The sequence below is a fragment of the Squalius cephalus genome, assembly GCF_949319135.1.
Source record: "Squalius cephalus genome assembly, chromosome: 21".
NCBI classification, from domain to species: domain Eukaryota; kingdom Metazoa; phylum Chordata; class Actinopteri; order Cypriniformes; family Leuciscidae; genus Squalius; species Squalius cephalus.
Genome location: NC_137142.1, coordinates 2,094,598 through 2,106,791, shown reverse-complemented (window position 1 = coordinate 2,106,791; position 12,194 = coordinate 2,094,598). Strand labels below are relative to the sequence as shown.

General features: G+C 38.8%; 1 protein-coding gene across 11 annotated transcripts in view; it reads right to left on the bottom strand.

Annotated features, from left to right (window-relative positions):
- Positions 1–12,194, bottom strand: part of nrxn1b (neurexin 1b) — a gene marked incomplete at its 3' end in the record, with an annotated part of 139,744 nt that overhangs the window by 21,691 nt on the left and 105,859 nt on the right. For all 11 annotated transcript variants that reach the window (XM_079855489.1, XM_079855492.1, XM_079855495.1 and 8 more), the window contains one exon: positions 8,832–9,013. In XM_079855489.1, the coding sequence (XP_079711615.1) occupies positions 8,832–9,013 (182 nt within the window). The remainder of the gene's footprint in view (positions 1–8,831; positions 9,014–12,194) is intronic.

The following is a 12,194-nucleotide window of genomic DNA, read 5'->3' as shown; positions in this document are numbered from 1 at the left end:
ATAGTAGAGTACTGAGCACGCAAGCTTGATACACCCTCATCTTGGTATAGGTTGTCAGCATGGAATAATCCCAAGCTCTCTTTGCTAGGCGGGCCATAGCTGCTGCTGCCTTACCAATCCGAGTGTTTAGCTCGGCATCCGGGGAGAGGTTGCTGGAGATGGTTGAGCCAAGGTAGGTTAAGTTATCTACCACTTCGAGGGTGTAGTAAGCAATGGAGATATTCGGGATGCTGCTAACATCTTGGCCCATTATGTTGGTCTTTTGAGACTGATGGTGAGGCCAAAATCTCTACAGGCATCCGCAAAGCGGTTGATGAGCTGTTGTAGAGCTTCCTCAGAGTGTGCAGTCAGGGCAGCGTCATCTGCGAAAAGCATCTCCCGTATCAGAACCTTCCGCACCTTGGTTTTTGCTCAGAGGTGTGCGGTGTTGAACAGGTTTCCATCAGTTTGAGTGTGGAGGTATATGCCTTCTTCTGATTTGCTAAAGGCTTGGGTCAGCAGCAGTCTAAATAAGTTGGGTATAAGTCCTGCATTGGGCTTAGTTACATCCAGACTTATGATAAATATTTACACCTTACACCCTCTAAAACTACAGCTCATGGCTTTTTGTATTTGGTTGTTTTATTATATAGACGGGTGTGTGCCTTTCCAAATCAAATCCAATCAACTGAAATTGTAGCATATGGAGTCATAGAAACATCTCAAAGATGATCCAGAGAAATGGGATGCATTTGTGCAGAAATGGGGTAGGTTTCCAGGAACCACGTTGCATTTTAATTACATTAAAATGAACCCCAGAAACTGAGTTTGTGAGTGATATGGAGTGATCTGTTTTCTCTCGCTCAAAGATCAGTCAGATATTGTGCCTTTTTGCGTAAAAAGCAACAAATGGCTAAAGTTTCAATAAAGGATGGAATCATTTATGCAGTTTAATTTAATATATCACACCCAGATGTTTGTTAAAATTAACATCATTTCAAAGAATGATGACTGATGGCAAATTTGGCTAGTATGGAGAGAACATGAAGCATGTTTTGACAGAAAGTCTGTTTATTTCATTGATTGATAAACTCAATAAACTTAAATAAAATACATTTATAAAAACAGATCATTTAAGAGGCTGCTCACTCCAGACTCATTGGGCTTAACCCTACCCATAACCCTAACCCTAACCATCAAGCCCCACCCATTACATCCAGAGAGGAGGAGCTAGAAGTCAAGCCCTACCCATTACATCCAGAGAGGGGGAGTTAGACGGCAAGCTCCACCCATTACATCCAGAGAGGAGGAGCTAGACGGCCAGCTCCACCCATTACATCCAGAAAGGAGGGACTAGACGGCAAGCTCCACCCATTGGCTCTGCAGTGAGCACCACTTGGATATTTTAGGCATTAAATGTAAAAACTCAGTTATGTGTGTGTGGCAATATAATATAATAATATAATAATAATATGGCAGTATTTGAAATCATTGTAATTGTGGGGACATTTTTGGTCCCTATGAGGAAAACAGCTTATAAATCATACTAAGTAATGTTTGTTTTTTTTGAAAATGTAAAAATGCAGAAAGTTTTGTGTGATGGGTAGGTTTAGGAGTCAGGTTAGTGTAAGGGGAGAGAATATACAGGTTGAACAGTATACAAATCATTATGTCTATAGAAAGAATGTTATGTCTAACATTTTTTTCTGGTCCCTATGGATGTATTATTTTTAAGCATGCATGTGAGTCTACCTGAGAATGGATTTGATCCAGTGAGAATGTTGAAATTTAGCAGTAACACCCAATGAGCTCTTATGATACAGGTTTGCTCTTTACAAATACAGAGTATAAAAACCATACAGGTGACACAACATCTAAAAGCAATTTTGAGAACAGACTTGCACAGTTACTATGGAAACAGCAGTGACAGTCATGAGAGAGGCAGGAGATGCTCTAACAGTGAAAGCACACTCACACCTCAAAATATTGAATAATGTCGACTGTATGTATGATAGCATAATCACTGTATCTTATGAGCCCAGAGTAAACTCATTGTCACACGGGGGAGAACGAGGCAGAATCGTGTGCCAGAGTCGCAGTGCTGTTCTGGGATCTTGGGTTTATGTGCGTGTCTATGAGATGCTCAGCAGCAGCAGGTCTAATCTCGGCGTGTAATGTGATCTGTCTAAGTTCGTGTCAACGGCCAGGTGTTTAATTGGTGTGCTGGGAATCGCGTGCGACAGACTTCCCAGCGGAGCCACGGCAAGAATAAACATACGCACAACCTGCTCTGGAAAACAATGATGGCAGACAGGTACAAAACAAAAGCAAAGAGCTTTCAGATGAATGATCAATCACAGATGAGCACAAAACTGAAAAGCAACACATAGTCTCGTACTGGAATTTAATAGATTCATTTCCACTGCAAACAGAACTTTTTTATCTTGAAGAGATGTTTGCAGTTACAGGACAGAAAGCAAAAAGCATTCACCCTGACTTCTCAAACAATCTCTTCTCTAGTGTTCCTGAAGGATGAAAATGGGAATTCACTGTCATTCAAGATGAGCTAGATCGATGGTAAATATGGTACTCGCAGTAAATCACGAAAATGAGATTTACACAATAAGACTAACTGTGTTGAGCTGTACAAGAATGATTCGTTTTATGTCGAATGTATCCAAACAGCTGCTCACCTGTCTAATAAAACACGTTTTCTATGAAATAAAAAATACAAAAATTCGGAAATCGAGGGTAACGCGGTCATTGATATGTGACGCACGGTCCGTGTCCTGGTTAAAACTGCTTATTTCTCTGGATTTAAACAAACTTAGAAACATTTGGGATAATGTAAGTACACAAATCAACAAAATATATAACATTGTTCTAGTGAATTTTTTTGATCCAAAAATCTTACATAGTGTACACCAATTGGAAAACACAGCCCAGCGACTGTAGAAATGGCTCCAAAATAGTGTTTAAAGCATGCTGGGATATCTCTTCTGATACCTGTGAACACATGCAGGTCCAGCTCTGGCTGAGGATGCATGTGACGCAGAAGACCATGCAATCTTACTAACCAGCGTCTAGTCTGCACCTCTGCCTCTTCTTTTGGGCTCTGGAATTGTCAGTCGGCTGTAAACAGAGCGGACATATACTGGCCTTTGCTCCCCACTCAGCTCTTGGCATCTTGGGATTGACAGAGACCTGAATGTGACCCCTGCTGCCCTCTCTGACAGACTCTCGTTCTCATTGGGAGGTACAGGTCTGCGGGGAACATTCCACTCGCTCTTCTCTGAGAAACAACACTTCTTTTGAGTTTCCTGCAGTTAATATCCCACTTCCTACCAAACTCCACATAGCCGAAATTAACCCGTTTAATCCCAAATTTTTCCCAGGCATGAAAATATCCAAATGATGTATCATTAGTTGCCCCTTGAAATGATAATAATCAATAATTATTTTTTGAAATTTGTATGGAAAAGTGTGTGAAAAATTGTGTTTTATGATGGGATAATGTGTATACTGAAAATTCTTTCATAGCCTATATCAGCCTTGTTATTTAAAGTCTGTGTGAACCAGAAGTTGCAAACGACTTTTCTCCAGTGTTGTGACGTATTTCCCAGTGAAAAGGAATATTGAACAGAGGGCAGGGTTTTACTCTAGCGCTCCTCCTCTCCATCTCTGCTCAGAGCAGACTAACGGTTTGAGGAGTGGTTAAGCGTTTCCCAACCCAAGCCGTCAAACCTACATCATCAGAGAGGGAACGCCATTCCAGACCGAAAGTAACTTTTCAGATTTTGATTAAAGATTACCACGGCAAACAATTTTTTTCTGTGTATTAACTTGCACGGATTCATTTTTCACAACATGACTAGAAATATGCGCTAACAAAGTAAATAGGGTCAATTTTGATTTCAGTTGGACTTTAACACACTCATCTTTACTCATTCTGTGACCACACTCAACAAAACTGAATAATTGTGAATTCATAGATTAATACTAGACACCTTAAAGATAATGTGTTCCAAAAATCTTTGTAATGTCTTTGTTAACATACTTTACTACCCTTTTGAGCTTTGATGCAGCCGTCATCTACTGATGTTGCAAACACGACTTAAACTGCTCTGGTCATGTGACATTTTGCACTATGTGAAACAACACAAATTTAATTGAGACCCTTTATTCTCTCCATATTTGCTGGAAATGCACTAAAATAGCAGTCAATAACAATTTTAGAGCTTCATATATGAACACTTTCTTGTGAGCGGTGGGATCAAACGGCCCCAGGTCAGCTGGACATCTTTCCAGAGGAGCTGGACTTCTGCTGTCCTCTTTCCCCTTTCCTACTTTAGTTTTAGTTTTAATTCACATTTCTGCTCATTTCTTTACGACATTTATTTTACAACTCCTTACTTGTGTAACACTCTGAATTCAGACGAAACCTTTACGTTCACTTTCTTCCTTACTCCTTTCTTATTCTGTCATCCTTTCTTTTCTCCCTCACCAAATTAATTTTTTTATTTTATCTCTAACTGTAAACACTTTATGCTCTACTTTTACATCTGGTCTAGACAATATCTGTCCTCTCTCCTCCAGGTCAGTGAGTGCTACTCCTTCTTCCAAACCCTGGTTATCAATGTTCTTCACAGGGCTAGAAATGAACATTTTTGACTTGGTAGCACTGGTGCTCAAAACTTTAGGAGCACACCGAAAATTAAGGAGCACCACAACTACAATTTATATATATTAAAAGATTTCTTTTATTTAAAAACAACACATGTTTTGTAAAGAAATGAATATGGTAGTGATGCACCGATCATAATTTTTCATTGCAGATTCTGTTTTGTTTTTTTTTACAAGCAAATTGGCCATTTTTCTTCTTCTTTGTTTAAGCAAATCTATTCTTTTTTTTTATTTGCTCTATAACAGGCCAAACTGGCATTAAAAATAAATAAATAAATAATAATAATAAAAAACATCTTTAGCCATTTGAAATTAGAGGCAACCACCGCATTTTAATCAGGATCCAAACAAAGATGCTATACACCAAAGTAGCCTGAGCAGGTGTTTAGATTTAAATAAGATTGCATCATTTCAAGACTTAGAGCAAATAAAGAATGGTCTGACTTTATCTTTGTAAAATGATGTTGCACAAGACACACCTGCACAGAACAAATACAGATGGACTGAATGAAAATGCAAATTCACTCTCTGACAGAAGGTGGCGCTTATGGAAAAGAAGCGTTTCTTTGGTACTGCTGTGATCGTGTGTTTGAAGCACAAACCGGCAGTTTATGATATTAGTAGACCAGTGCATGTGTAGAAAAAAGGTCAAACCACATGAATTATTTGCACTTGGACAAATGCTCCTAAACAAACTGAGGTCGCATAGATTCAGTTTTCGGGAGCATATGTGAAGGTCACAATTTCGAGCCTTGCTTTATTAAAAGCCCATCATCTCACACCTTCTACAAGCCATTTCTCCAACACTTCTACGGGCACTCACACACATAATCAACACATCTCTCCTCACAGGCACTTCCCCACCATATTCAAACAGCTGTGTAAAAAACCTTCTCTAATCACTTAAATCATGGAAAGTTAGAGGCCTGACTCTCTCCTCCAGTTCATAGCAAAAACACCTGGTTGAAAACAACTCGTTCATCTTTCTTTTCACAGAACCACCGTGCTGGACAGCAACTAATCAGGATTTAAAAGTGTCCACTCAACAAAGCCTGCCTTGTTATCGGTCACTGAAGCTCTGCAGATTGAGAAAGCTGTTCCAGTGAATTCTGCTAGACCGATCTGCAGCTTTTGACTCCATTAACGATCAGATCATTTTGTCCACACTCTCATCACTGGGCATCACTGGAACTCCACTTTGCTGGTTTGAATCTTACCTCACAGGTAGGTATTTCAAGGTTACCTGGAGGGAGAAGATATCTAAAGCAGATCAGCTGCTCACAGGGGTACCTCAAGGCTCTGCTCTAGGACCCCTCCCTTTCTCCATATTCACTACATCACTGGGACTCATTACACGGGAACATGGTTTCTCATGCAGTTGCTTTGCTTTTCATTTCAACCACACAATCCCAAAATAGCTGCACAGATCTCAGACTGACTGGCAGACATCTCAGCATGGGTGAAAGAACATCACCTGCAACTCAATCTAGCGAAGAAAGAGCTTCTCGTCTTCCCCGCCACTGTGGCGGTACAGCACAATTTCACTATCCAAATAGAATCACCTCCATTCTACCCTTGAAACCACATGTCACATGATCCTTCAGAAATCATTCTAATATGATGATTTGATGCTCACGAAACATTTATGATTATTATCAATGTTGAAAACAGTAATACAAAAATGTAGAAAAAATAATTAAAAAAAGGATTCTTTGATGAATAGAAAGTTCAAAAGAACAGCATTTATCTGAAATTGAAAGCTTTTTTAACAATATACATTACTGTTCAAAAGTTTGGGGTCAGTAATAAAACAATTTTTTTTTTTTTTGGGGGGGGGGGGGGGTACTTTTATTCAGCAAGGATGCATTAAATTGATCAAAAGTTACAGTGAAGACATGAGAGAGAAACTTCTCATCACAGAAGACGGTCAACACGTTTGGTTTAAATTAAAGAAACTGCGGTAGAAATATATTACTCTTGTACAGTATAATGTACATCTTAATGTAATACTACTACTAATAATAATAATATTATTAAAACAAATTTTCTTCCATGTTATAATTTTAACAGTAAACTTCTGTTGTGTAGCACTTGTCTGCCCAAAAATTTAATTGTTTAATTTTCATTAGAATAAAATATTTGATTTAAATAAAAGCCTTCATTTGATTACCAGAAAAATTAAAATACACAACACAGAATTAAAAAAACAAAACACAAACATTTCATAGGGCCCTATTATTGTATACAAATTAATACATTAAGTTGTTTTTATGAATTCAATTAATTAGTAATTAATCAATTAATTGATTAAACCATTAAAATGGAATATAGACAATAATTTGGAAAAAAAAAACATTAAGAATATAATTTTTGTTCAACTGTAAATAGATTGCTGTTAAATTGAACACGTTTCAAGATTTCAATTAATTACACATGCTTTTTTATTAATACCATTTTATTTACCTATCTAGAAAAATGAAAACAGAAAAAAAAAAAAACTGAATCCAGAAAATTTAAACGGGAAAAACGGAATTAACTCGCATTAAATTAGGTATCTTGTAAAGTGTGCTTATCCTTCAGGTCGGCTGCATTAACAGTTAAGCTTTCTTGTTTTTTCCCCTCTTCACATTAATGTTACAGCCTCTGATATAACATCATCTGTTCACAAAATTGGCATCGAAAAAAGTATGGTTCAGGAACCACTTTGAAGAATGATTTCATTCACTGTTCCTTGCTGGTGGAATGATCTTCCCAACCCTATCAGGACAGCGAATCCCTGCCACTATTCAAGAGAAAGCTGAAAACTCATCTCAGCGACCCCTGAACTGCCTCCTGTTAAACTAAACTCAGTTGAATAATGACACTATTGTCTTCTGTAGAGCTGCTTTACAGCTGAATTAAAATTGTTTTCATAAGTGATGGATTTTACAACTGTTATTTTCCTGTTTATTAATGTGAAGTTTTCTGAAACAATCTATATCATATAAAGCACTATATAAATAAAGGACTTGACTTGCAATAAAGAAAAATCATTATTTCTTTAAGTAGCATATACTATTCTGGACCATTGTTAGCAATTCTTTTGTTATTGCCTCCTTAAGATGAATTGATTGTTGCATTCCACATTGTAAGCTGTAAATAATAGCATCTGCTAAATAAATAAATAAATGTAAATGTTATAAGCAGCAGAAATCTTGCTGCTTTTGCAGAATTGAACTCTGCCTCATTGATCATTATTTTCCTGTTATCACTGTAAAACTGCAAAACAATCTGTATTGTAAAAAGCATTGTTTAAAGTCCCTCTGTGGTGAAAATCCAGCTTTTAATGTTGTTTATGTGTCTATGTGGTGTTTTTAATACGCTTTAAGACAAAGCATGTGTAAATTCATAAGTCGACAGCATTGCTGAGTATTTCCTCCTTAAAACTGCAGTGAACCAAAGACAGTCTCAAAAACACGCTTTGAAATCGCTGGTGTTTCTGACGTCACAAACTACCTTGTAACCAATCAGATCAACGTGTGATCGTCAACCAGTGGATCTCTGAGCTGAGTGAGTGAGTGGAGGCGGGGCTCATTTGCATATTCATAGAACCGCGCATACTAAATGAGGAAAGGATGTCAAGTTACATTCAAGCTATTTTTAAGGCATGATGACCCTTTTTTCACACACACACACACACAACAAAAAAACTTTTAAATGTGTCATTTTGGTGATCAAAGATGAGTTTTAAGGGATACAATAATTGACTACAGGGGGACTTTAAATAATGGTGGCTTGACTTCTTTTGTCTCTGTTTTGTCACTTTTCTTGCAGTGTAAGGAAAGTCAAATGTGTTGTTGTATATGTTTAATCTCCTTGGTCTGCATTTGTGCTGCTGCATCCAGTCTGTTGCATTGTGTCTAAAATGTGTGTTATTTAATGCATCTTTTCAGATGTTCTGCTTGTGTGTGATGAGTATATACTTCTGCTGCCATCGGACACATAGCAGAGGAGAAACTCTGGAAACTCATATTCACCCACGGGCCATAGTTGAGCTGCAACAGTAACACTAAATGTGTCATTGGGTGCATGGTGAACACTGAATGAGTGAATTCAGACACCATGTGCATGAAAGAGTAAAAACTTTATTAATTTTCCATAGAAAATTCTAAGATAAATGGTGTACTTACGATGTGCAGTTTGAGATAGTCCCCTAACCCAGAGGAGCTGTTGACTCGCACCAGTATTGCTTCTCTCTGCTGGGTGCTGAAGCCCATGGCCAGCCGGTCTGCTCGAGTGCTCGGACGCTCATTCGGTGGCCATGTGTATGTGATCAGACCTCCATCTCTCCCAAATATATATGTGGTGCCGGCTGCAGGAGACACAGATGTGCAAACACACAGAGAGATTAGGTTAAATCTATCAGCGATTACAAAACAGTATCATGTAACTATACAAAGTTTCCGGCTCTGATGGATGGATGGATGGATGGATGGATGGATGGATGGATGGATGGATGGATGTTATTTTTTTCTGAACCTGTGATCAACAAATACGTAAATAACATTAGGTTCACATTTAAGATTTATGAGAATACATGGAACAATGTAAGGAATAATCGACAACAGGCTGGTGAATTATACAGACTCGAGGCGCTGGTGATGTTGCCACACCTCAAGACACTTTTCAAGTGTTTTATTTCAAGACCATGGGGTTTTTCGGTTTATGTGTAAAATAAAGCCTACACACACCCATAGCAAAAACATGAGTTTTGAAGCAGTTAAGTTTATTTTCAAAAACGGAAGTTTTTAATAAGTAACTAGATAAGACAGCTTGGTGTGGGAGTGTGTGTAATTTACATTGTAGAAAAAAAACGTCAAAGTATCGTCAAGCTATGATTACCGCAGGCTTTATTTTACTCATAAATTGAAAAGCCCCATTATAAAACCCCATAGGAAAATCATGAAGGAACCAGCGGCGAATTAGACTTCTGGGTTCTGACGTCACACCTGCACATCTCTACTCCAGTTTTACTTCCTACATTAACCTATGTAGGTTTGTAACTAATTTCCAGAATGCCAGCCTATAGTCCTCATTGGCTGAACCGTGTCTCTAAGCCCCGCCCTCAAACACTGTAGTTTATCTGAGACTGGAAGAGTTTGGTTCGTGTTGTTCATGTTGAGAAGACAAAGCAAATCCCCTTTGATGAGATTGATACGGTAAAACCCACGCCATCGTTACTGTTCGTATCACTGTGATCAAGAGCTGAGATTCAGATATGATAATCAGAGTTTGCTTTCTGACCAATCAGAGAGGCGGGGTTTAGAGAGACTGAATCCTTGATCGAACCACTTCAGACACTGAGAGAAAAGAGCTAATGCTGCAGTGGAGATTATGAGTTGGACAACAACAACCAATCTGGCTTCAAAAGCGAGACTGAGACTGAGACAGCTTCTAAATCCTCAGTTCTCATCCTGCTGGATCTTTTGACACAGTCAACCACCAGACCCTCCAGTCAATCCTAAAGAAGATGGGCGTCTCAGGAACTGCACTCCAATGGTTCAAGTCTTACCTCTCAGGTTGGTCCTTCAGCGTGTCTTGGAGGGGAGAGGTGTCTAAGTCACAACTTCTTGCTACTGGAGTGCCTCAGGGCTCAGTGCTTGGACCACTTCTCTTCTCCATCTACATGACATCACTAGGATCTTTCATTACGAAACATGGCTTTTCCTATCACTGCTATGCTGATGATACACAACTCTACAGTACTTCTCATTTCAACTCGGTTGATCCAACAGTACCTGTTCGCATTGCAGCCTGTCTGACAGACATTTCTTGCTAGATGAAGGACCACCACCTTCAACTCAACCTTGCGAAGACAGAACTGCTTGTGATCCCGGCCAACCCAACACTACACCACAACTTCTCCATTCAACTAGGTTCGTCATCCATAACTCCTTCCACGACAGCCAGGAATCTTGGAGTTGTAATTGATCAGTTAAGCTTCACAGACCATATTACTACAATGCCCGGTCCTGCAGATTTGCCTTATACAACATTAGGAAAATCAGACCCTTCCTATCAGAGCTACACAACTCCTGGTCCAAGCTCTTGTTCTCTCCAGACTGGACTATTGTAATGCTCTCTTAGCGGCCTTTCCGGCATATGCTATCAAGCCTTTGCAACTGATCCAGAATGCAGCAGCGAGGGTGGTCTTCAACGAGCCGAAGAAAGCCCACGTCACTCCTCTCTTCATCAGTTTGCACTGGCTGCCAATAGCCTCTCGCATCAAATTCAAGGCACTGATGTTTGCCTACAAGACAACCACTGGCTCTGCACTAATATACCTAAACTCGCTAGTTCAGACTTCTGCGCCCTTCAGAAGCTTGCGTTCTGCAAGTGAACGACGCCTCGTGGTGCCATCATCCCAAAGAGGCACGAAATCACTCTCACAGACCTTTTCCTGGACTGTTCCCAGCTGGAGGAATGATCTCAATTCGAGCAGCTGAGTCTTTAGACATTTTCAAACAATGTCTTATTAATTGAGCAATTAATACTAGCACTTACCTTTTCTATTCTATATTATTCTAATAATATAGATATAATATATAATACATATATTCATATAATACAATATAATATCTTTTTTTCAGATAAACCTTACTACGTGTACTGTGCTAGACTGAGACTACAGCACTGATTGCTTCTATTGTTCTCCTCATTTGTAAGTTGCTTTGGATAAAAGCGTCTGCTAAATGATTAAATGTAAATTAGCTGATTAAAGTGTTTTTGACCTTGGATGTGTATAAGGATGCCTGTAGGAGACTCCGAAACAACATTAGGAGTCTTTAAAACAGCATCATAGGGGCATTTTAATTGAGAAAATAATCCAAAATTCACATCCTGTCGAGTCAATTTGTCATACTCAGTATGTCCTACTTTCTTCTAGGGTTAACCCGTCAAACAAAAACAAAAACTCTTTCACTCTGTATTTTGTCTAATAAGCATTTATTAATGCAAATCAAAACATTGTGGCTTCTTTCATTTGTTCTTTTCTCTCTTTTCCTCAAAGTCGACAACTGTGTTATTCAACAGTCGTTCCAGTTCCTCCAGACGAGCACAGAGAGAGGAGGGAATAATCACACGGAGGAAGTCAAGAGGAAAAAAAGAAGGCAAGGCCCTGAATTTCAAGACAACTGGGTGGAAAAATATATTACACGAATCAATCCTGCTATTATTAACAGAAGAATGCACAACATAAATCAAAAGATAACAGATTTCTCCGCATTGTTTGATTATTTTTGTAGGATTGAAGGTAAAGTAATTTGATTCTTTGTTAAAACCCTCGCTTCCTTTCATGTGGGTCTGCAGTGAGAGCATAGTTAGGTGTTTGGTCGGATTGATCTGGTCATGTGGTTGAGGACTAAATAAAAGAAGATTATAGTAAAGCTTTTCTCTTTTCTCAGAGCTCTGCTTTTTGATTCTCTTTTTGTGCTTCTGCCTTCTGGACAACTGGCTTGAAGGCCTTTAGACCAGAATCAAGCCCTCAGTGTAAT